This window comes from Scophthalmus maximus, chromosome 11 (genome assembly GCF_022379125.1).
Source record: "Scophthalmus maximus strain ysfricsl-2021 chromosome 11, ASM2237912v1, whole genome shotgun sequence".
In the NCBI taxonomy this organism is placed as follows: domain Eukaryota; kingdom Metazoa; phylum Chordata; class Actinopteri; order Pleuronectiformes; family Scophthalmidae; genus Scophthalmus; species Scophthalmus maximus.
In genome coordinates, this window is record NC_061525.1 from 4,088,154 (window position 1) to 4,112,259 (window position 24,106).

Here is a 24,106-nt window from a genome sequence, read left to right on the forward strand (position 1 = left end):
TGTGTGTGTGTGTGTGTGTGTGTGTGTGTGTGTGTGTGTGTGTGTGTGTGTGTGTGTGTGTGTGTGTGTGTGTGTGTGTGTGTGTGTGTGTGTGTGTGTGTGTGTGTGTGTGCGCGCGCGCGCGCGCGTGCGTGCGTGTGTGTGTGTGTGGAAGAGACTGAAAAAGGGAGAGTTGGGAGATGGAGAGAGGAGGGGACTTAGTGAGGTGATCCAAACACACACACCCACACACACACACACACACACACACACACACACACACACACACACACACACACACACACACACACGGGCTGTTGACAGTAAGCAGGAGGGTAGAATTGTGAAGTATTTGCATGAGTCTGTCTTTTCTTGGACACACACACACACACACACAATTGCTATCTAGTGTGGAATGTTTGCTCTGTTGGGGTCCTGTTACAAGGGGGAGGGTGGTGGTCCTCGGCAGCCAGGTTGTCTTTCTGTCTGTCTCTTTCTCCTGCTATCAAACACACAACGACAATACAGCAGAAAAAAAAGGGGGGTAACCGTAGAAGCGGAGCATTTAGGCTCATGATCTATGGTCGAAATGTATAGTAACTTGTATCAAACTGATATATGAAAATAAATGCCGATGTGAAAATTGCACAATGTGCTTTTGGATAACACTTTTTTTTTTATCAGCGAGGCTGAGGCTGTTTTCCTCCCCAAAACTACATCACACGGTGAAATATTGCCCCTTGACTTGATGCAGTGTTATCTTAAAAAACCCCCAAAACCATTAGAGCGAAGAGGTGGAAAGATAATGATAAAGAATTACTGGTGGAGGTCAGCAGAGGGAAGGGAAAAGTTCAAATGTGTGTTATTGGAACAGATGGAGGACTGAAAACCTACAATGAGTCTCCAAGTGAGCATGAGGCTGATATTTCCATCAGAAAGCACTACATTGCCCAAAGCGTTGGAATCAAAGAATCCATTGCACTGACGGGTCAGAACGGTGAAAATTGCAGTTGGGGTTTTGCAGATTAACCAACCTAGTATTTAGATTTTCCTCTTCTGCCTCAGAGGCTGTCAATGTTTTATATTCATATGAGATAGAGAAATAGATCATACTGTAGTGAAAACTAGGTCAGGGAGCATTGTGGTAACAATTGTATGTCTGCTGAAGATTCATTCATTCATTCAACATATTTTGATTTGGATGGAAAATGTATTAAAAGGACCAGAGGGTAAACTCTATAAATCAAGTTTACCATCTAATATATACATCGCTTTTAAAGGGACAATGAATTATTTAATATGTTTATGATATTAATATATATTATTACCACAATCTGGTTAGAATTGTCTGTGGCTGCGTCTCTATGAGCGACGCCTTTGTCAAACTAAAAATGCGAGCCCATTATTTTCTTATACCAGGGTCTCTAACTGTGCAGTGTGGGAAGAACAACGCATCCTGTTTCTAAGGGTATGTATTCCTGTTTTTCAGTTCCAATGAGGAAAAGAGCAAGAAAAGTCCAACTGTCCCTACAACAGAATGGAGAGGACAAGGAAGGGCTGCAGTAAGAAGTGGAGCAGCAGAGAGAAGAGAGGAGGGGAGGGGACTTCTCCCAAAACTTTACACAGTTTGCACAAGGATGTAAAAGCTGCCCACTCCGCTTCCCTCCCTCCCTTCCTCCCTCCCGTCCTCCCTCCCGTCCCCTCACATTTACTACTCTTTCCATGTTGTTTCTCCACTCCACCACTATCACCACCCTCCTCCTTTATCCCTCCCTTTCTCCTCCCTCTTCTGGGTCAGAGGAGAGGAGCGATCAACCTGAGACTTTAAACAAGCCAGAGAGCCGGCAGCGAACTCACACACACACTCACACACTCTCTCTCCCTCTCTCACACACACACAGCTGTTCATCGCTGAGGGAACTATGGTGAGCGGCACAGGAGAGCAAAGCTGAGGTAGGTTCGATGCAGCTGTGAGAAAATATGACCTCATCGCCGTATTTTAATGGCAGTTATATAAACATAAAATATAAAAGGCTCTGAGAAATGGAGGATTACTTTCTCATCTTTTCAAGACAGAACCGTTCAGCTCACTCAGATCAGTTGTGTTTAAAATCAGCTTTGTGATGTGTTTTGTTTTTGGGTGTGTAGATTCTGAATGTCAGCGTTTGGTACAAGCTTTGATTTTACTGTTACTATCTTCGTTCTTTTTCTGATATAGCTGAATTTCTGTACAGAACATGACCTATGACCTAAAGCACCTCTGACGGTTCTTTTAAGAGTTTGACAGCTGCTCACAAGCTAAAGGTCAAGGCATGTCCCCTTTGTGCCCGCAGACAGAAGACAGAAGTGAGACATCGGTACCTGAAAAGCAGAGCTTACTGAAGGATAAGGAGTGGGACGTCCCGAGACGGAGCTGAAGGAGTGGGGATAAAGCAGACAAGACCTTTGGCCCTTCCTGCAAACTTTCACCTCCTAACCCCTGTCCGTCAGTCCCCACCCCCTACGGCCAAACCCTCAGCACACTGACTGGAGCTACATATTCTCCAGTGTCCAGAGGATCTCACTTGGAGGCTGTCTTGCCTGTCCGCCGAGGGTCACCAGTGGCAGCAGTGGAACCGATGGAAGCACCAACCCTTGCTGAAATGGGAGACTCGTGTCACCCCCGCTCTTCCTCTCCAGAGGGGGAGACGGTGTGTGCGGCTCTAGCCCGCTACGAGCACACTCTCCGGGACGCCATCAGGGAGATCCATCTGGACGTCAGTGCTTTTAAACTGGGCATGGAGCGTCGTCTGGAGGAGACAGCCAACCTGAGCGGGCCTCTCGGACGAGTGGTGGCTCAGCTCCAACAGGAAAACCGGCAGCTCCGGAGTCAGCTGGAAGCTCTGACCCAACAGGTAGAGCTCCTGAGCGCGATGTCGTGTGACAGAAGCCCCTTAATGAACAACAACCACAATCACAGTCTGAATCACAAGAATCACCTGAATGACATTCAGGAGAACCATCACGAGATAAAGGAGGTGGTCTACGGGAAGGGTGAGGCTCACACTCAGAGCCAGGCTCACCTCCACATCCAGCCCTGCACCCTGGGGAGCCAAGCCCAGACCTACAGCGGCCTCAGCGGCCAGTCGAGCCCTGCATCTCCGCCTGCCACCTTCTCATCCTCCCCCAACTCCAGCAGTCCTCCTGCTGGCTCCAGAGTTTCCTCCATGGTGACAGGCCCAGTGTCCAGCAGCCCCTCCGCCGCCCGCTTCTCCAGCCGGGCCACGTTTGCTGTGTCCAGCAAGACTAACGTGAGTACTGCATGTTGCTAGAGGCGAGATGGTGGCTGCTGCCATCCTTTGACAACAATGGTTCCCAACCTTGTTGCCCCTGTCAAACAAAGTGATTCTGCCCCTCATCTTCTAAATGGGTGTTTATTAGCACAAATTTTAAACTGAAGTGTCACATCAAAAGCATTTAGATTTTCCTTTCGTGGTCCTACTGCTTGCAGTGGCAGAAGTTGGACATTTCAACTTTAACTTATTTATCGATTTCAGTTGTTTATTCATCCAGCAATTGTCAATAATTTGTCCATCACCTTTAACCAACTATTTCAACCGTTATCTATTACCTTCAGGTTTCTAGGTGAACAAGCCATCCGCTACTCAGGATTTAGCCATTACTTTTAGCTATTTCCCCTTAACGTGGCAACAGACACTGAGTGTTTTTGCTTTAACTTATCATTATAAAGTATATGCTGAGTGCATTATGTAATGGCTGACAAATAATTCAGGTTTAGATTGGTTCGAAGGCTTGATTAATGGCACGAACAAAATAGGAATGCCACTGTGAAACCGAAAGAGGAAGAGGATTGCAAGTTTGTTGTCCACTGTAGTTATGGATATAGGGCAAATGGAATGGCAATGGAACAACAAGAGTAATTTGACCCGATGTTGAAGGAGGCAAATGAGGCAAAGAGGGAAAGTCATAAAACCTATGTAAAACAAGAGTGAACCTTGGATGGGCTTGCATGGCTGATTCATTTGCGACTTGCAATGTTCAGGTGTAATCATTTGGTTTAATATTGGGATATATTTTTAAAATCAAATTGTATCTTTATTACTAGTTCTACTGCAATCTTTTTCACGCACTCCCTGGCAACTGCAGAAGTACCCCCAGAATTACAGCTACCCCCTGCTTGGGAATCCAAAAATACCTAAATGTGTAGAATCAAGGAATCTGATCCAGGGAAATTTAGTTACACATATAAGCTCTTGGCACATTTGTCCTCACCCACAACCTCGCGGTCCAGTGCCAGATACTTTGAAACGTGGATGGAAATGTAGTATATATGTCAAAGGAGGTAATCCGGTAATTGCCATGTAATTTTCAGGTTTGCAAAATGTGAGCTTGACTGAAGCTGTTTGCGTTGTGGCAGCGCGGATGTGTCATACAAAGCACCGGTTGTGTCACTGCGTTGCACAATAGCCCTCCGCTAGGACGCTTAGGGATTTATGAAGTACAGTAACATGAGTGGAGCAGGCTCCCGGGAGGTGCGGTTAGTGTGGTCGTGTGGTTCGAGTCAAATATGTGAAATGAGTGTTGTGAAATGTAGGTTCTGGTTAGTCATCACTCTAGGTCCAGTTTTGGGGATATTCAGAATGCGAGTTTCACCTGAATGATGACATGGTTCTGCTTTGAGGAAATTCCAACCACAGTCTTTTTTAAACCCTGCTGGATAAAATAAAAAATTGATGCATCAAGCAGAAGACAAGCTTAGTTTCTCTGCTCTTGGATAGCTGATGTTTCTCTTGATAAGGGTATAAGGGTGTATCAAAGCTGTTTTTTATGTTATGTCTAAATCAGGCTTACATCATAGTTCTTCAATGAAGTGTCAGCGTCGTAGTGCTCAGTGGTTTTGGAGTAATTGCCAGGAATAAATCTTAACTGTCTCCCTGGGATGCGGCTCATGGAAGTATCGCCTCTGGCGCTGGACTCATCCTGAAGTCTCTAGCAGTGACCGTGGCTGTTCACGTCATTGTGCAGTTTCATTTTTTTTCTCCCTTTTTGCTCATCCTATTCCTGATGAAACCAATAAAAAGAGAATTTCCTGGCTCACAGTATCGGCTCCATCCTGTGGTTTGCTGCATCATTCAGCTAGTTGAAGATGAGCGTGCAGTTTTCCTGGCCTTCTCCTGATTATACATTTATTCTGACTTATGTCAGAATTTCCCCTTGTCTAAATATTTAGAAAAGTTTGGAGAGTACACACCAGCTGAAGACTTTTTTGTCTTTCCATTCTAGGCGATTTAGCATACAACAAGTTGCAATGGCAACAGTGACGTTAAATCGAATCCAATCTCTAAATCATTTGTGAGAATTTTTCCCCAGAAGCTTCTCAAAGTGCACTCGTTGGTCACTTTAGACCAAAGAGGTTAAATGCAGTGCCTCCTTCTGTCTGTCGTTTGGAGACATTTATGTGTCTTCTTTTTTACTTCTATAGATTTGGCTGCATCAAGCAAGCAGCACATTCACAGCAGGTACAGTCCTCCATCAGTGTCTACACTCACTGTATCAGGAAGTCGGAGGTTGAGTATAAGTTGTTAAGGTTTCCACACCTGACATAGGCAGCTGTATCTGTTCCATCAGACGTGACGAAGATGGATGATGTGATTTACTGTTTGGGTCCAACAGGAACATATGACGCAAACCATCTTGGTATGGATCCTTTCAGTTTGTTTCTCTGTATTCTCTGTATGTGTGTGTGTGTGTGTGGGACCAAGAGACATACTGAGCTGTGAAGTGAACAGCCGGCGGTTGTGGAAAGATGATATTGTTTAAATATGGAGATAATGGTGCACATTCTGAGACAGTCTCTCCTGGAAGACATTCGTGTTGTGGTGCTCAGTGGTTCACAGACAAAGTTTTGTCAAGAATGAAAAACGAGAACTGAGAATGAAGTCAGGTCCTTGGCTACTTTCAGGTGGGTGTGAATGGTGGATTGTGATATTGTGATATTCAGAAAATGTAAAGAAATGGTACTAATCTGATAAGGGGGTATGTGGGGATTTACAAAGCCATTCCTCTGTCTATCAAGCAGTTATGACCATAAATGGAATATAAAAATAGGGAAAATGAAGCAAATGCGGAAGTGCCTGAAGCCTGTATTCTCTGGAATCACCAGCAGGGGGCGACTCCACTGGTTGCAAAATAAGTCTCTTTATATAGAAGTCTATGAGAATATGACTCTACTTCTCACTTGATTTATAACGTCAGTAAACATGTTCCTGTGGAGTTTATGGTTGAATCTCTAGTGTCGAGTCTCCTTCAATACAGTATGATTTTCATTTTGTAAACCTCGATCTTATGTAAAGTAAAATAGACGATAAATCACAGAACGCATTGTACTGGTCCGTCAAATCGGTGCATGGTTGCAGTTGTGTAGGTGGGCGTGCAGTTATCAAGATGTCAGTCAGAACCATACCCAATTCTATGTTTGGCTCCCCCAACAAACAAGATGGTGCTGCTCAAACAGCAGTTCACAAACAAATGGGTCACGTTATGACCCAGTGTATGGACCTTTATAAATAATAAGCATGTAGTGGTACCATATTACTCAGTGGGGGCACACTGATATAAATAACCTGATATTGGAACTAACAGATATCTAAAATGCAGACTTTAAAAACACAAAAAACATACATGCACATTCACACACCATACAAATACTGTAATTACCAAACTATGTGGTTGGCTACAACAGGGGAATGTTATTGTCTGTGAAATGATGTGGTCATAGCTACACAACACAAGGGCACCTCTGTGTGTGTGTGTGTGTGTGTGTGTGTGTGTGTGTGTGTGTGTGTGTGTGTGTGTGTGTGTGTGTGTGTGTGTGTGTGTGTGTGTGTGTGTGTGTGTGTGTGTGTGTGTGTGTGTGTGTGTGTGTGTGTGTGTGTGTGTGTGTGTGTGTGTGTGTGTGTGTGTGTGTGTGTTATTACTATGGGAGACCCCCCCACACACACAGCTGCACTTAAACACAGATCACATCAAACAAGAGATGCTGAAAACACCACTAACGTATCGGTGGACAAACACTGACCGTGTGTGTGTGTGTGTATGCTGCTTCCCTGCCCTCGTCATTATAATTAGCGTCATGGGATTTTTTTTGTCCACGTGGTCGGGACACGGCTGTTTGGTTTTTAATTATAATTCACTCTCCCTGCCACATCCTCACCTACCTGTCAGACACAGAGAAGTGTGGGAGACACAGTTCAGAGATTACAGTTGGCTGTTCAAACAGGCCTCATTGACAGTTGCTCTCTTGACTGTGCCAGAGAGATGTGTATAGGCGCGTCAGTCTCCCAGCTTGCTCTCCAGCTGTTACTGTGCATCGTCGCCAAGAGGACGCGCGCGCACACACACACACACACACACACACACACACACCTGTTGTATGTCAGCACTATCTCATTCACGTTGAACACACCTGCGGCACGTATCTGTATGAATTATACAGTCTTCAAACAAGAAATGAAATGAAAAGATTTGGTCGTATGCGGGCTGCCGTCGTCATTTAAAAAAAAAAAAAGATTCCTCTCATTCTGCCTCGTTAGGGCGATGATGAATATTTGAGGTGCTCTGTCATACTATACTGGCTCAGTTCTACTTTTCTGATTCAGGACATCTGAATTTGCATGAAACTACTTGAACGGAAACCCAGCTTTGTGTGCGTGCGCGTGTGCGTGCGCGTGTGTGTGTTTCCATCTGGAAGGTTTTTGCGGTCGGTAAAGAGGCAGCTGTGTGGATCTTTTCTATCCTCTAATGGTTCTGGGCATCAGGAATTAGTCGAGATTAGGATGAGGACAAAGACCTGAGCCTCCTCAACAATGTTTCCTCTTCCTACTTTGTTTTTCCCCTTCCACACACACACGCGCGTACACACTCACGCACACACACACACACTCGCACAAACACTGTATGTCTGCAGACAACAACACTGTTGCCAATTATGCTGCCAGAGCAGCCGTCTCAATGGGCCATTGTGGTGGTTCTTTTGCTTCAGTGAGAGTACATTGAATGTGGAGGGATTATTGAATCAACCCTCATGTCTTCCTCCTCTGACTCATTCCTCACTCCGCTCTCCTTTCTCTCACCTGCCATCCTTCACTCTCATTCCACTTCGAGAGGCTATGACACGGTCGGTCAGTTTAGCTTGATTACATTTGAGACGTTGAAATTGGCGTTGAGCGTGAAAGATCATTTGTCATATAGCCCACATAACCACATCTCACTGTCTTCATTAGAAGACAGAATTGGCTCGGTTCTCATCACGTAACAAATTTTGTCGAATTCTGGTCACGCCAGAGCAGGCGTTGTCAGACGTACATGTATCATGTGGTTGGAAGCTCCAGAAAAAGCTGGCAAGTGTGCCAGTGAGAACAAAAATAAAAACCAAGATGATGTCATAGAGTTCATCACAGAGTTAGTATCTTAAATTGCGTAAGGAGGAGTGCAATACTTCTAAATCCATATAGACAGTGAGTTCAACTTCATCAAAGAGAGGTTGACGGCACCAAATTTTATTTTACAGTAATACAACAAAGATACCTGATGAATTCATAGTTAATACAATTATTGTAACAGTTGCTCATATTTCACAAAAGCCACACTTTCAGTTTCCTTCTTACCCACAAATACCTTCCTAGACCACACCTATACCACTCAAGCCTCCACTGCAGAGTATTAGACACCGCATTCCTCGAGCTGTGTGTGTGTGTGTGTGTGTGTGTGTGTGTTCATTAGCAGATGAGCAGATCAGATTATCGCAGTCAGGTCACAGGGTCATCTAATGTTCCCTATCAACTGGAGACGCTGCGTGCGCTTGATTTATGGCCCAGTATGCATCATACGTTACGTAAGAGCTGATTTCTGGAGATGGAACAGTTTTGAATAATGGTTTTTTTTTTTACATGGCCTTAAAGGAAAGGCTCTACAGATGTCGCATGACTTTTCACTTAACGGTGTTACATGCAGCAAGTTAATATCAAAAAATGATTGCCACGCACATTTTAATGCTCTCCTTCTGTCCACAGTGGAGGGTCGTCAGTGGAAGCAATGGAACAAAAACCCGATTTGTTGGAAATGTGGTTTTAATTTGGAGGAGCATCTGCTCTCTCGATATCACCGCTCCCTGACAGAATATCTCCGACCATCGCTCGTTTTTACAGGGATCACAACAAGCTATTCAAATTCATTTGACAGTAATAACATACTGATTCAAACTGAGTCCGACGTATTTGTGCTTTTAGCTGACGCTGTCATCTTTTGGATTGTGTTGGAGTAAATTCCATCTGGTTAGGTTCCTCCGGTCCACAGACTCCGTCTCCCTCCGTCCCTCCCCGTGCGCCCGCCGGCTCCATCTCCCCCAAACATTACACAACCCAGCCGCGATGCTATCTGCTTTCTTATCAGCGCACACGGGACGCGAGCAGCCGACCACAGCAACATTTAGCCCCGCAGTGTTATGGTTTAGCCACAGTCTGAGAATAGGCTGATGGATAGATTGCACTTTCAGGGCACTTAAGATGCACCGATCCCAGTCCGAACCGCATTACACCGTGATTACCGGCTGCTGGTTCACACAAAAACAGTGTTGGCACGAATTCATTGTATCAGCAGGGTAAAGACTTAAGAATGAAAACTCCCAGAGCTGTGCATGAAACATGCTTCAGATGGGAATCATCCAACTAATTAGGTTATGCAGAAATATTATGCCGCATCCTGTTGCGACCCGAATCTTTAAAGGATGTATTATTATTTAAATTAAATTAACAAACTTCAACTTAGTTTCCTTGATTTTGTGTGTGTCAGTCTGGCGCCAACTGGTCATGTTCGAGAATGGTTGGATTGAGTGTGTCTGTGTGGAAGCTCAGCTGAACCATGTGTTACACTGCAGGGTGTGTAGTATAGTGTAGTGTAGTGTGTTTTAGTGTGTTGTAGTGTAGTGTAGTGTGTTGTGTTGTGTTGTAGTGGTGTTGTTTATGGACATCTGACATTGACACCCTGATTACTGTGACGTGCAACCTCTGATGTTTGCCCAAATTCTATCCATCCATCCATCCATCCACCTCTGTGGCCCCTTCCTCATCCTTCTACCCCTTCCCCAGTCTCCCCCTGCATTTTAAGGCTGGATTCCTGGCAGTCCCCCTCCCACCCCCCTTGTGGGCTATATAATACAGCCCTCAGTGAGAGAGAAGACAGAGAGTAATGCTTTTGTCATCAAACACACTCACACAAACACACATCACATTTGCAAAAATGCCAAATGAATGTACTGGCTTTTGAATCATAACTTAACCTCTTTTATCATTTTGCCATGTATCATTACAAAATAGTCTCAGTACGCTATGAAGATACACAGCTGTGTGTGTGTGTGTGTGTGTGTGTGTGTGTGTGTGTGTGTGTGTGTGTGTGTGTGTGTGTGTGTGTGTGTGTGTGTGTGTGTGTGTGTGTGTGTGTGTGTGTGTGTGTGTGTGTGTGTGTGTGTGTGTGTGTGTGTGTGTGTGTGTGTGTGTGTGTGTGTGTGTGTGTGTGTGTGTGTGTGTGCACATGCTGGGGGGTTTAACAGAGGTATGCGGCCACTCCCTGGCTACCCCTGGTTCACTTAATGACTTCCAGACAATAGGCCATGTTCCAGTCGTCATCTCTGTGGAAACAGGTTAATAACTGACTGGCTGGTGGGATAGCTCGCTGCCCTCTGCGACCAGTAAGCCTGACTGGGAGTCAACTTCGGGAGTAGATTTTTAAGGTCGCCTCTTTGACTACGTCAGCTCAATCCGCCTGGGAACATGGCAAAAAATTTCATTTAGCGGCACTCCGGTCCCAGTGTTTTTGGAATAATGCCTGGAAGGCACTTTAAGGAAAATCGGTTTCGGAGGTTGGGTGACACTGTGCGGGGTCACGGGTGAGAGAGCAGGGGGCTCCTGATGTTTTCAGGTCTTGTCAGACATTAAGTCTCCCACCACAGGTGGGTCACTCAGATATTACTGCTACTCCGGGCATTTGGGCTCTCGGGAGACGGAGCAACGTGGCGCAGAGTTAATTTATCTACCTGTCAGTCACTGTAAGGATGAACTTCAACATGGAAACTCCACAGAGGTTAGATGACGGAGTGTTGGGGGTGAGCAGAAGGCCAGTTGAGCACTCCTACCGAGTACTCGAGTGAATGAAAATGGAAAATAACGATAGAGCAAATTGTTGATACAGTAGTCAAATAAAACACAGCTGGAAAGATAGTAGGGTTGTCGGTGTATGAAAAATGTGTGACTTATAATAAGTCACTTAGAAACAGAATAATCGCAGCAGTATGCAAACAAAATGCTTCACTAAGGCTCATTTTTGGATTCCGAAGGAGGGAAGCCTCGGAGGAACTGAAGCTTGCTCTCCCCTCTTTATGAGTGTGAAGCCAAAATGGGAGGACGAGGAGATCTCCTGGCCCTGCAGTTTCTATGTGGGCACGCCACGGCGTCAGCAGACGCCGCATGTGCGGCTCTGCTAATGCTTTCTCCAGCTGATGTCTGCTAATTCATTAGAGCTTGCAGCTCAAAGACGAGGTCTTTGGTTGGAGTTTTTGCTGGCTGGAGCCGAGTCTTTGCTGACACTGACGTGAAGCTGAGAGCCGCTGAGGCTCAACATCTCTGGGTAACTACTCTGCTAAGACGGCGCCTGGTTCCATCTTCTAATCTTGGTTTGTCACTTTCCTTCCAACTAATAATAACACTGGGGCCAGTTTTGCTGTCAGGGTTCTTTTTCTTTTTCATTTAACTCATGTATCTTCTTGTTTGGTCACTTTCCTGTTGAAGGAAAAGAATCACAGAATGTCAGTCATCATCATCATAATCATTATTATCATTACGACTGATCTAATTGAATATGCTTTAGTAAAGATTTCCCTGCAGATAATGAGTTCATTATTGATCGATGCAAATGGTGGTGGAACCAGACAAACAACCCATTCAACAACGCATCGATACCTGGCGATTACAGTATTGTTGACATTAGGAAAAGATTGTGGTGAAAAGGCGAATTTTAATTTTAACTCACTACGACGCCCATACACCACCTTGACCACCACCCTTACTGTCTGCCTCTCTAGATAAAATGTAGACTACGTTCTGCACTGGCACTGAACGTTGGCTTGAAACATTATTATTGAGGTGCAGATTTGTCCAAGATGACAAAGGGTACACAGGCGACTGACTAACTATCCGGCTCAGTCCACTGTTCGTTGGAAATGAGAATTAAGGTAGAGGTGATACAGATTGTTTGTTTTTTGCTGACCCCCATGCCTTCCTGCAGTGAGCATGTCAGACTCCCCCCTCGTCATCCCGCCCTCCTCTGCCTCGCTGCCAGGAATGAAGGAGGAGACGAGGACGAAAGAATGGGAGGTAGACGGGGAAGACAGGGGGGTCGCTCTCTATTGTTGCCATGTGTTGGAGCCAGACATTACAGAGGAGTGAGCACAGGAGTGAAAAACGATCTTTTCCCCACAGCTAGCAGGAACTATTTCTCATAGATACTTGGCCGGAGACCAAACTTTCTTCGTCCATGATTCTTCGTCTTTAACAGTGACGGGAGGGAAGGAGCAGTTGAGAAAACTCGCCAAATAAGGAAATATATTGGGTTTTATATTTTTATGTGCTATGCATGAACACACACACACACACACACACACACACCAACACCCACACACACACACACACACACACACACACACACACACACACACACACACACACACACACACACACACACACATATATATTTTACAGCTGTAGTGTCACAAGAAACAAAAGTAATGAATCATTTCTGAGCCACATGTTATCAGTTGTCAACGAGTGAAGTAGAAAGTGTCCTCTGTAGCTCTCACTGTAAACGGGAAACATGATCCCTTTTCTTAAATTATAACCACAGATCGTTACAGGCCTGGAAAGCATGAATTAACCCTTGATTTTAAGCCGCTGTCAGCAGAGAGGCACATGTGATTTCCCGCCTCGTCGTGGCTCTCACCTGCAATTAGGTTTTTATATCTTCTCCCTTCAAAGGCCGTGCATATTTTCCACCCTCTGCCTGAAGTGGTGTTCCCCCGTGATTTTTTCCGAGGCGCATAAATTGCAGTTTGCGCGAGCGTATTTGAAGAACAGGTGGTCGGAGTGTCTTCTCTTCCTCTGAGAGGATTCCTCTACAGGCTCCCGGGAGGGAAATTACAGAGCAGAGGGTCCTCTGTCACCAACTGTTAACTGAGGTGGACACTTTGGATAGCTTTGCGGTGGCTGTAAACATGTTACTTCCTTGTTACAGTTCTCCATCGCTGATTGTTGTCCCGGTAAGATGCAAGGACACATTTACTGTAGTTGACAGGGATGTGTTCCAGTAGACGAGCTTTGTAATGATGCATAATATACAGTCCGCCTTATCCCATCCCCTCATGAGCGCAGAGGCTTTCACTGTGACATTGCGTGCTACATGGTAATCTCTCTGTTTGTGCAAATTAAAAATGAGCGCTAAAGTTAGCCACGAGTAGCCGTGAGTTTATCCTTCACTCTCACATATACACACACACTGGCGCAGTCACTGGAGGGCTGCCAGCCTGCCTCCGTTGTTCTAGTGTCCTCAGCCTCCACTACCCAAAGGCCCCGTGAAGCTCAAATGAGAAAGAACGAGAGAAAACAGGAGGGGGGAGTGGGGGGGGGGGGTCCAGGAGAATCTTCATTTTTAAAATGGAATAAATAAAATGCACAGGTACACTTTCAGGAAGTTTTAGGATGTTCACTCATTTCATATTGTGTGAAGACAACCAAAGTGCTTCATAGCACTGGATTAAAAGGTTGTTAGATGCGAGGACTGACACCACGCTTATATCTGTTATGTAAAATATTAAGATTGAGCCAGCACAATGACTGGATCTTAACTTCCTCATTTTAAAGCTGAGATTTTTATCTTGGATTTCATGGTCAGTGGTACATTTCACATCGAATGTTTTGGAGCACAGAGACAAACTGCCAGCAGCCTGCCGAGAGCCCTCATCAAATAGCCGTCCCCCTACAGCAGCCGGCGCGTCCCATCCACACCTCCCCCCCTCCCCCAACCCTGCAAGGTCTTTAATAAAAAGTGTCAGTGACGAAGATGTCCCTGACAGCAAAACAATGCCTGCTGACTAAACACAGTACGTGGTGATCACCCAGCACCCTCATACCTCCAGCTGTCTGGACAGATGGGTCCCCCCGGGCCACTTCGTCCAAAATTACCTGTCGCTGATGTGGGATTTGCAAAAAATACCCTGGTTTTTAAGTGCTGCATGTCCAAACTTCCACCGAGTTAAGGGGGCAGTAAGCGATTCCAAAGCAATATTGCCTCACCGTCCGCTAACTGTCGGTTCTGTTCTCTGCTCAGCCCTGGCTCTGTAAATCGAACAGAATACAAACAATAAAATCACATCAACAACGAAGAGAGACACAAGATTTCTACAAAAGCGCTTACTGCCCCTTTAACAGTGGAAGTTTGGACAGTTAGTGTCTTAAACTACAGTATGGAATCAGTTCTCTCTTAACCATAAGCTTAAAGCGGACTCTTGATAGAGTATGCCATGTACCGATATAAACACATCACATGTTCTGTAAAATACACACGCTGTGAAGTTAAAGCACATCTTTCTTTAGTGTGCTACGGGGGGTCTGGGTTGTGCAGATGTTGTGCCATTACTTCCAAATCCAGTTTACTCCAGATCCAACCGCTGTTTAGGTTAAGTTTAGGAATGATTATTACATGCTGCCATAATTGTATTTATGGCAGCAATGATGCAGTATCCGCTGGGTCTCAGTGGGAATGGGACATTTTTCCACGAATGGCCACAGTGTGGCTACAGCGGAAGCACAGGGTGGGATTCCCACAAGGGAATGCAGAGATCGTCTTTGTCTTCTTCTTTCTACCTCCCCCAGTGTGTCTGCACACATGCTGAGGGCTTTTCCGCAGGTTTCTGCTCAGTTTCACTAATTTCGTCCAATCACATTTTATGATCCAATGACGAAGGAAGAAAAAGAAGCTTGTCACTCCGTTATGAGCCTGTTATGGATCGTGCCTCTTCCATGTAGCACAGTAACAGGGTCACAGCTACTCACTACTCATAACGGACCAGATAAATGTAAACACACCATCCTGTTTTTTTCCTGACAGATCAGCTTGGTCTATTCTGGTGGTATCGTGGCATGACGGTTCCCACTTTTAGCCACTTATCAGCAGGGAGCCAACACTATTACGCACACGTGTCAGCCAATGGAGCGGAACGTGACTTGTAGTGTTGGTGAAGGTGTCAACAGCTGATAGGTTGAGCTGATGATATCTTTAAATTTGATTCTTAATTTGCAAGGATACAAGGTGTCTTCCAGACTTTGACACTTGGCACAGGTCAAATTTTTTGTAACTGTCACTGGTCAAAAATGATACTGCGTGTGTTTAGGTGAGCATTTAGCCCAAAGCTCAAACAACGAAATACATGTAATTGTAATTGTACAAAGAAACTGGATAGATATTTTCTTGATATACAATATAAGCCATGCTAAAACTGCCCAGAGAAAGTTGAAGCAAATTTTTGTGCCGCGTTATTTGTCACTGGATCATTTGCATTTACTCGCCCGAGTAAAGCGAGTGAACGCGACTCGCAAATATCCATCCATTCTCTGTCACACTCTGACATCAGCGGCGTCGGGACGATCTCTACGCCAACTGGCTTTTGGGACATCGCATCACGCAAATGTTTCGCTCTGATTGTTACATTTCAACTCAAGCAAATAACGCGAAAATGCAAATGTTGCGTCTTTGTGTCATTTGTGTCGCCTGCCTTTGAATTGACTTGTATGTAATCTCATTGCGCGAGCTCTCCCACACTGATCACACATTGGCAGAGTCACTTCAGAGCAGCTGTATATTGACACAGGTTCATAGCTGCTCCATGTAGCTGCTAGCATCAATACTGACCTGGTGGTCAGTGACTATGATACAATGCAAAATATTCACCTGTCCACCTTACAAGCGATAAGTGGCCACCCTGGAAATTTAAAAAAAAAAAGTTTTCTTTTCCATTCCCTACCCTGAATCTCGAAATCACACGTTTGGCACATAAGCATACATGTGCCAAACATGTGGATGAATGGATAATGCACAGATGAAGAAAGAAAAATGTTTGAACTTTGGTCATGGTGAGGAAACAGCTCGAGGTTCTCCCGGAGTTCACCTCCACTGTAAGACAGGGTGAGGCAGATTTCAACACAGGGCTGAGCAGATTGGAGGATTTAGACAGAAAGTGACGAACCTCAAAGTAACAGATGGCAACCCTCCAGTGCAGAGTAAATCCAACAGATATCAGTTTATATTTATGTGCTATATGCTCATGTGGTTCCCCACGTCAGTGTTTGTTCATGCGCGCTTGTTTCAGCAAATGTGATGTGTGTACCACATCCTGAGGTTCCTATGTCGGTGCTGCGCCATGTTAAGCGTGTACCAGTTTGTTCTGCCAGGAAGCAAGACCTCGAGATACCGGAGAGTTTACAGGAACCTCAGCGGCTCCACTATCGCGTTTCCCCCCTCTGACCCACGGTGGACGTCTGATGATCTGAGTGCTTGAGCCAGGGGAGCTCCCCTTCCCGAAGCCAGACATTCGAAATGCCAGATATTTGTCTCCCTCCGCCCGATGGATAGCCAGCTGTTTCCACCTCACTGTCCCGTCCCTCTGTGCCAGTTCTCATCGGGCAATATACAACCGGTCCCCTGTGCCTCCCTCACCTCTTCATACACAGTAATATTTTCCCCAAGAAGGTCTTGTTTCCCCCCTCCTTATTCTCCTCCAGGAGTTTCGTTGCCCTTTAATGAAATGGCAACCCACCCAAACCCCCCACAACTAACTCTCTCTCTCTATCTTTCTCACACACACACACACACACACACACACACACCAACTGCATTCTTATATGGTGACCTCAGCCCAACATACACTCATTTTTCAAGTGAGCACAGCGCGCACGTGTGTGTGTGTGCGCGAGCGCAATAGTTGTAAATTTCTGTCTTTAGTCAGTTTTAGTCTTGTTTATCCAGGTTTTGAGATTTCCATCTGCGAATCCCCTGTTCCTTCAAAGCGATGGAGGTAAATGAGGTGAAGATATTTGTGGTGCTCGCGAAGACATAAATATTAGATTCAATGATCAACAGCGGGGTCTCTTCATCTGAAATGAATCTCTCAGCAGACAGAAGATCCAGTGTGAATATTTAAAAAGGTCACCTGTCTTGGGGACATATTGTTGCCGATGTTTGGATATATGGATCCTTCCTTAGAGTCAGCTAAGAAAATAAGATGCCTTGTGTAAATCTATTCTCTCTGTTTAGAAAATCTCTGTCTACACGGTTTATAAACAGTGCTGTTAGATTATAAACCTTATTTCCCTGCTTGCGTCAAACTGAAAGTTTGGGAGTGAAAAGCACACTGAATATAATATCATAAAAATGCAAAGCACATTGTAGCATAAAATCTACCCTTCCAATTTCCCCTCAGCCTAGATAAACTGGATTTACCGCAGTTGAAACGCTCCATTGGTTGTTCTCCAAAGAAAGTGGTTTGTCTGTGAGCACGGATGGCTCTGCACCTATCTGTTCATTTTATGTGTTTTTTTACCAGATGCCGCAGTTTTACCTCCTTATCTGAACACGGAACTAATGCATCAATTGATGCGAAATAATGTTCTCTGTCAAACGCGAAACGCAAAGATCGACCACGTGTGTTTAGTTCCACTGTGACAGCCGAGTTTGAAAAAACAAACCAGCTGTTCACTTGTTATTCGTTGCCAAAGAGCATGGCGCACACACACACACACACACACACACACACACACACACACACACACACACACACACACACACACACACACACAATGTGACATGTGACATGTGACCTTGAGAAAAACGTGCACAGCTATCAGTGCTGCACTATTGACTTGAGTAGTGTTGTTCCGAGCCAAAGGGGCTGACTATCAACACAACCGAGCTCCGTCTAACTGTCCGACAGGGCCACATGGAAAATGACAGCGTGAGCCACCACCTGTGTGGGTCGGCGTCACTGTGCAGTGAAGAGTGTGAGATAGAAGTATCTGCGATTAGCTGTTTCCATGTGGCCGACTGTGTTTGGAGAGAGAGTCCTCCGCTGAGGATCTGCTCTGATCACAGAGACAGGAAATGGACGGGGGTCCGCATAGACACTGAACCGCAGACGCTGACGATGTTTGACATCATAACCTGATCTCGGTCATTTTTTGCGGCTGTGCTGCCAGATCGGCCGACGGATTTTGGCTGCCATGCCCATCACTGAGCATGTCAGTGACAGCAGTGCCTGATTTAAAACAAAGACTCCCCAGTTCTTATCACAGGGGCAGATAGGCACACAGAACAGGACAGAACAGAAAAGAAAAGAACCCCCTGGTGCCAACTCCTGTCTGAAGTCCATGCCGACAAATGCGCAAAAGTTCAAATAATTTGAGTCGTGCTGCGTTGATTTGTCAGTTTGTTTTGTTTTGTCTGAAGTTGTGTCAAAAAAGAAAAAACGCTGAAAAGATTTTAAGTGTTCCAACATTGACTCAATAAGAACAGGACATCTGGATTTTGTTTTTTCGTTCAAACCAGATGAGAACACCATTTCCCCGACTCTTTGCCTTTGATTCTTACACGACGTCTTAGTGCTTGAACACCTCAACACAAAAAGCCAGATGGAATTAAAGTAACATTTTTACTACCCTGCGGCGAAAAATACAACAAATCAATAGCAGAACAATTAATTCACCAGACGAGTCTCTGGCTCTTGAATGTAAACATCGACCAACAGTCGTCATACTGGTCCCAGTTAAGGTCAAATATGACCTCATGTCCCTTTAAAAGCAATGAAGACTGTTAATGTCTTGTTGTTAACTATGTGTGACTCCATGTGTGTTGCAGAGCATCGAGCGAGAGGAGCCAATAGAAGTGGACCCCGCCCCAACACATGCTGGTCTGGAGAACGGGCATGCTGCCGCATCAGGTAACCATATTATTACCGTGTCACACCGCGGCATTGCTACTTTTAAAAGCTTTTATGAAGATGCAAATGGATTTTAACCAACTTGTATCAGGGTTCCTTCTGCCACAGCAGGATCATAAAGTTTATGACTGCCTCTTTTCTTTTTTTTATCAAAGAGGCAGTCCACTGATTTTACACATGAAGATCGGTTTACTCATGGGGAATACTACTCAGCCCGTAAAAGCAGGTGTATTACATCGCTCTGGATTTGTCACGTCTGACAAAATACGGTGACGTAACGTTAGCCTCGGAGGCTGTAAATCTTGAACAGAGGGCCTGTGTTACACACTTGCAGTTGTGGACTTTAAAAAGACTGCTTTGCCCTCAGGGAGGGTCTAATGCTACGTCTGAGTTTGGAATGACGTCACTCCTGAGTTGACCGTGTTCCAGAGCCACAAGTTGAGGAATTTTATTTATTTCAGCTGGAAAGCATGATATGCTCTTGCCAGGTGGCTACCAGTTGATAACGATGGGTTACCTGATAATTGCGCATACAAACAGTGTAGCATCATTACATGGCATTACATTACATTAATTTAGCTGAAGCTTTTGTCCACAGCGACTTAAAATAAGTGCATTCAACAATGCAGATATCACCCAAAAAGTGCAAGAATTCTGCGAGGACATGCTTTTTTTTAAATTCATGGATCATGTCCTCAGTTAGAAGGTGGACAATACTACATGTGTATGACTGATTTCATGAGACACAAATAGAACTGCTAATAAACAGTACACCACTACAGCTTTCACCACTTGGAGTCAGAAATCAGACTTCAGTAGTCACTCCAAATTCAACTATATAATATATAGTATAACTATATGAATCTGACTCGGCTTCCCAGTTCAAGTGGAATGCACCAATTACAAAAACATGCTGTTGAGAAGCATTATGGGAAATCTAGGATCAAGGATATCAGATGTTTCTGACCTTACAGTAAGCAGCTCATTTAGATTTTATTTATAGTCTAGATTCTTTTAAATTGTACTTTTTGTGTGGTTTTAAGAATTTCCTTGAATATGATCAATCTAACTCTTTGTATCCAACTAGAACATTCAATGTTGGTTCAAGGAGAGATCGCTCCACCCAGTGACTTCCCACACGAGCACACGGCCCCGGTCGCCATGCGGATGCCCCACCTCCCCATCACTGCCACAACCAAGACGGCGGAGCTTAAGGGCTCTCCCAACTCTCCCAGCAGTCCCGTTGGTTCTCGGTCCTCCCCTGTCTCTGAGGCCTCGTCTCCGGGTCCATCGATTACTTCCATCAACCAGCCCCAAACAATAGAGGAGTCTCCTATTCAGTCAGGTATAGCTGACTGTCTCACAATCTGTTTTTTTTCCCCTATTAAAAATGAAAGCAGAATAATTAAGTTCTCTTGTAAATATCATAACTTACAGTTTCCTCTGTCCCTGTTGCTGTTAGTGTCTTCTGTGAAGACGTGGACACCTACACCTATCAGAGCCCTCGGATCCCCTCGCCTTCAGGGTGAGCCATGCTTTCTCATATACTACATTCCCCGTTTGAGACTGCAGTATTGCGGACATGATTCACTCTTAATATTTGTCTTTTGCAGAGAAAGTAAATTCAGCCCCTGCTAAGTCTGTGACCTACTCAGGGTTACAGCAGCATGATAGGTGAGTGTACGGGGATTGAGGAAGGACATCTTTCAGGACATATTACATATTTTCTATGTGTCTTACTCGTCCGTGCTCCTATCTTGCAGAGATGGTGATACAAACAGTGACAGGTCCTTTGGGCAGATAGGAGAGAGGAGGCGGGAACTCGTGAGGTCACAGACTCTGCCTCGCAACATTGGCGCGCAGGCTCGTCGATCAATCTTCGAAAGGCTGGACACTGACTCGAGTAACAGGTAAATGCAATTTAATGCTGCGTTCAAGTAACATGGGAACAGGGGCAGGTAAAAGATGTCATATTCACACCTTTGTTGCCTGCTTTCCAACTCCTTCTGTACAGCCGTCCCAAACCGGTGGAGTCCAAACCCAAACTGAAGCGCTCTCAGAGTTTTGGGGTGTCCAGCGCCAGCAGCATCAAACAGATCCTTCTTGAGTGGTGCCGCTCCAAGACCATAGGCTACCAGGTGAGAAGCCTATTAGTATCTTGCGGACACAACACTGACAATGTTGTTTGATTGATAACATCACATTCTTTTTTGTACATTTAAGGTCATATTGTGTAAATATATATCCATATATTGTACGTGTTTTAGCCCATTTACTTCAACTTGCATTAAACAATGATGCTACAGCTCAACATTTTCCAGAACCGATCATAGTCGATTACCTTTTACGATGTGTTTTGACTTTGTGCCGACAGTCGCTTGAGATAGGAAACCCAATGTGTCTAGTTCTATTCAAGTCAAAGTCGTGTTATTGTTGTACAGTACGGCGATGTAGTGGAAAAACTGACGGCGTGGCCACGTCCTCTGTTTGAAGTTTGAAGTTAGGGTTTAAAGTCAGCACTGCGACAGCAGCAGCCATGTTAACGCAAGAGGCTAATAAATTCACATCATCCTCTTCAAGATGTTCTCCAGCTGTTAGTCCCATGAGTTTTACTTGACTCATGACTCTAACCTCATGCCATAAAAATGTTACACTGACAGAAATAGATAAAGGATTTGAAGAGAATTTTGGTCAAAAAGTATTGACTGATTTAGTTAAAAATGTTTCTGAAATACACATATTTGCTTTCTTTCCAAGAGCAACAAGAAAACATATATCAACCTCACGTCTTTGCATTAATGAACTGGAGGAGATTCTAGCCTGGCTTAGCATAAAGAAGCAGGAAGGAAACGGCTTAATTGCTTTCTTCAAAGTAAAACAATATGCCTACCAGCATAAAATTAAGATAATTATCACATTGTATCTAATTTATTATAACATGTACAACAAAAATTTGCTAGGTGCGTGGCTGCTGTTCTCAAAGAGACATTTATACATTTATGTACATCTCCCCATAAAAGCACAAATTGTGGTCCCTACATTTCTCTTTCTGTAAAGGTTAAGGGAAAAAGATACATGTGAGTTATTGAGTTTTTGACATGGTTATAGATTCATTTCTTACCTTTGGACAGAGCCAGGTTAGCTATTTCCCCCTGCTTCTAAGTCTTCATGCACGACGCATAAGATCATTTCCTCCCGCCTCCAGATCTGTAGGCCTACTTGGTGCAGTCAGTCATGCGAGCGGTATCACTTTCTCTATGACACTCAGTAAGAAAGTGAATAAGCATATTTTCCAAGATTGCACAGGTAGAGCACATTGTTTAACGTGACTGTTAGTTTGCCAAAGGTAACCAAAAAGAAAAGAACACAAATACACCGTGTTTTTAAAAGTGGCTTGCAGTAATGAGATATTTATGCAGTTTGCTGTAATAGATGCAAAATTCCAAGCAATGTGCTTTGATTTGAAAATGTTTGAGATGAGAGATACAAGTAATCAGTTTCATATGAGCGTCTTTCATATAGCTTTAACCTGTCAACACATAGCACAGTGCTAATGTGTTAATCATCTACAGGAAGTAAGGAAGTGTGTGTGTGTGTGTGTGTGTTTGTGTGTGTGTGTGTGTGTGTGTGTGTGTGTGTGTGTGTGTGTGTGTGTGTGTGTGTGTGTGTGTGTGTGCGTGTGCGTGTGAGGGTGCAGGGCCGAGCTAGTTTAGGTCATGGTTGAGTGCACCGACATTTTGCTGCACTCTGGTAACGTTTTCGTTCACAGCACCTTGTGCCAGCGGCTCCATGTGGCTCTGGTTATGGCCAGAGTAAAAACAAAACTCTTATTAACTGGGAGCAATAAACATTCACGCACACACAAAAGACAAAAGACAAGCAGAGAGAGAGAGAGAGAGAGAGAGAGAGAAGAGAGAGAGAGAGAGAGAGAGAGATGTTCCTCCAATGACTTGACATGTTGCATTTCACTCAAGGCGAAGTGCAGACTAATGAAGGGCAGCCTTGAGATGACATGATTTCAAAAGCATGTAATAACCCAAAAGCGGGAGAGGCGAGGAAAGTCTGTTTAATCCATCATAATTACAGGCTAGACAGTGAGTGGGAGGAAGATGGCTTCATGACGCTGCCAGTCAGTTTTACAAGTCCTGTTCTTTTATCTCTCTCTGTCTCTCGACTGTTTCTCTTTGTGCACACCGAGGTCTGAAATGACCCCCCGATTAAAACACACCACATGCCACGTCATCGCCAAATGTTTCTTTCTCTGTTTCTCGGTAGAACATCGACATCCAGAACTTCTCGTCCAGTTGGAGCGACGGGATGGCCTTCTGTGCCCTAGTCCACTCCTTCTTCCCCATCGAGTTTGACTACACCTCTCTGTCGCCCGTCAACCGTAAACACAACTTTGAGCTGGCCTTTGGAACTGCAGAGTGAGTGATGGCGAGACGCCGGTTTTTTGGAAGTGGACAGTTATTCCTGATATCATGATTGAAATGGAATAATTGACGGAGTGGATGCTGATTCAGGAAGACGGAATCCGTGGATGTCTTAAGCAGAAGTATTTATTATTAGAGCTCTATATTGAGGGGACTTCCGGTTCGCTACACAGATCAACAGGTTCACAGTGTTCGGCCCATCCCAGGTCTCTGTACAGACTTCCGCTGCTCAATGATTGTTCCGGCTTGCCATAGATGAGATGACCTTGCTTGGTGTCTGAGAAGACTCATCTTAAGTCTTTCTCAGGGGAGGATAGACGGAAATCCCTCAACAATGATGAGATGCAGTTTAATTAATTCTATGTTTTCTGTAGAATTGCCCATGTTGATCATATATCAAAATGACAGAAACAAAAGTTGCACGGCAGTTTTAGCCATGCTAGTGAATTCCCTTCACACAGCAATATTTCAACAATATCATTTGGATTGCCAAGAATTTATGCACAGACATTTGCAGTTCCCATAAACCACCACCATCAGATTCACCTTTTGGTTTTGTTGTGAAATATCTCAACATCTTCAGAACGGATTGCTATTAAACCGA

At 44.6% G+C, this 24,106-nt stretch overlaps 1 protein-coding gene and 1 long non-coding RNA gene across 2 annotated transcripts in view; one reads left to right on the forward strand and one right to left on the reverse strand.

The window, feature by feature from the left end:
• The window catches only part of smtnl (smoothelin, like), a 36,306-nt gene that overhangs the window by 9,258 nt on the left and 2,942 nt on the right, over positions 1-24,106 (forward strand). The window contains exons 2-10 of the mRNA XM_035622126.2: positions 1,469-1,932; positions 2,313-3,269; positions 18,988-19,069; positions 20,157-20,414; positions 20,532-20,594; positions 20,683-20,743; positions 20,833-20,979; positions 21,084-21,207; positions 23,345-23,496. Of these exons, the coding sequence (XP_035478019.2) occupies positions 2,598-3,269; positions 18,988-19,069; positions 20,157-20,414; positions 20,532-20,594; positions 20,683-20,743; positions 20,833-20,979; positions 21,084-21,207; positions 23,345-23,496 (1,559 nt within the window). The 5' untranslated portion in view covers positions 1,469-1,932; positions 2,313-2,597. The remainder of the gene's footprint in view (positions 1-1,468; positions 1,933-2,312; positions 3,270-18,987; positions 19,070-20,156; positions 20,415-20,531; positions 20,595-20,682; positions 20,744-20,832; positions 20,980-21,083; positions 21,208-23,344; positions 23,497-24,106) is intronic.
• Positions 20,420-21,202, reverse strand: LOC118298928. The gene is made up of 2 exons (XR_004789723.1): positions 21,050-21,202; positions 20,420-20,450 (listed from the first exon to the last, which is right to left on the reverse strand). It is a non-coding gene; the product is annotated as an uncharacterized LOC118298928 (long non-coding RNA).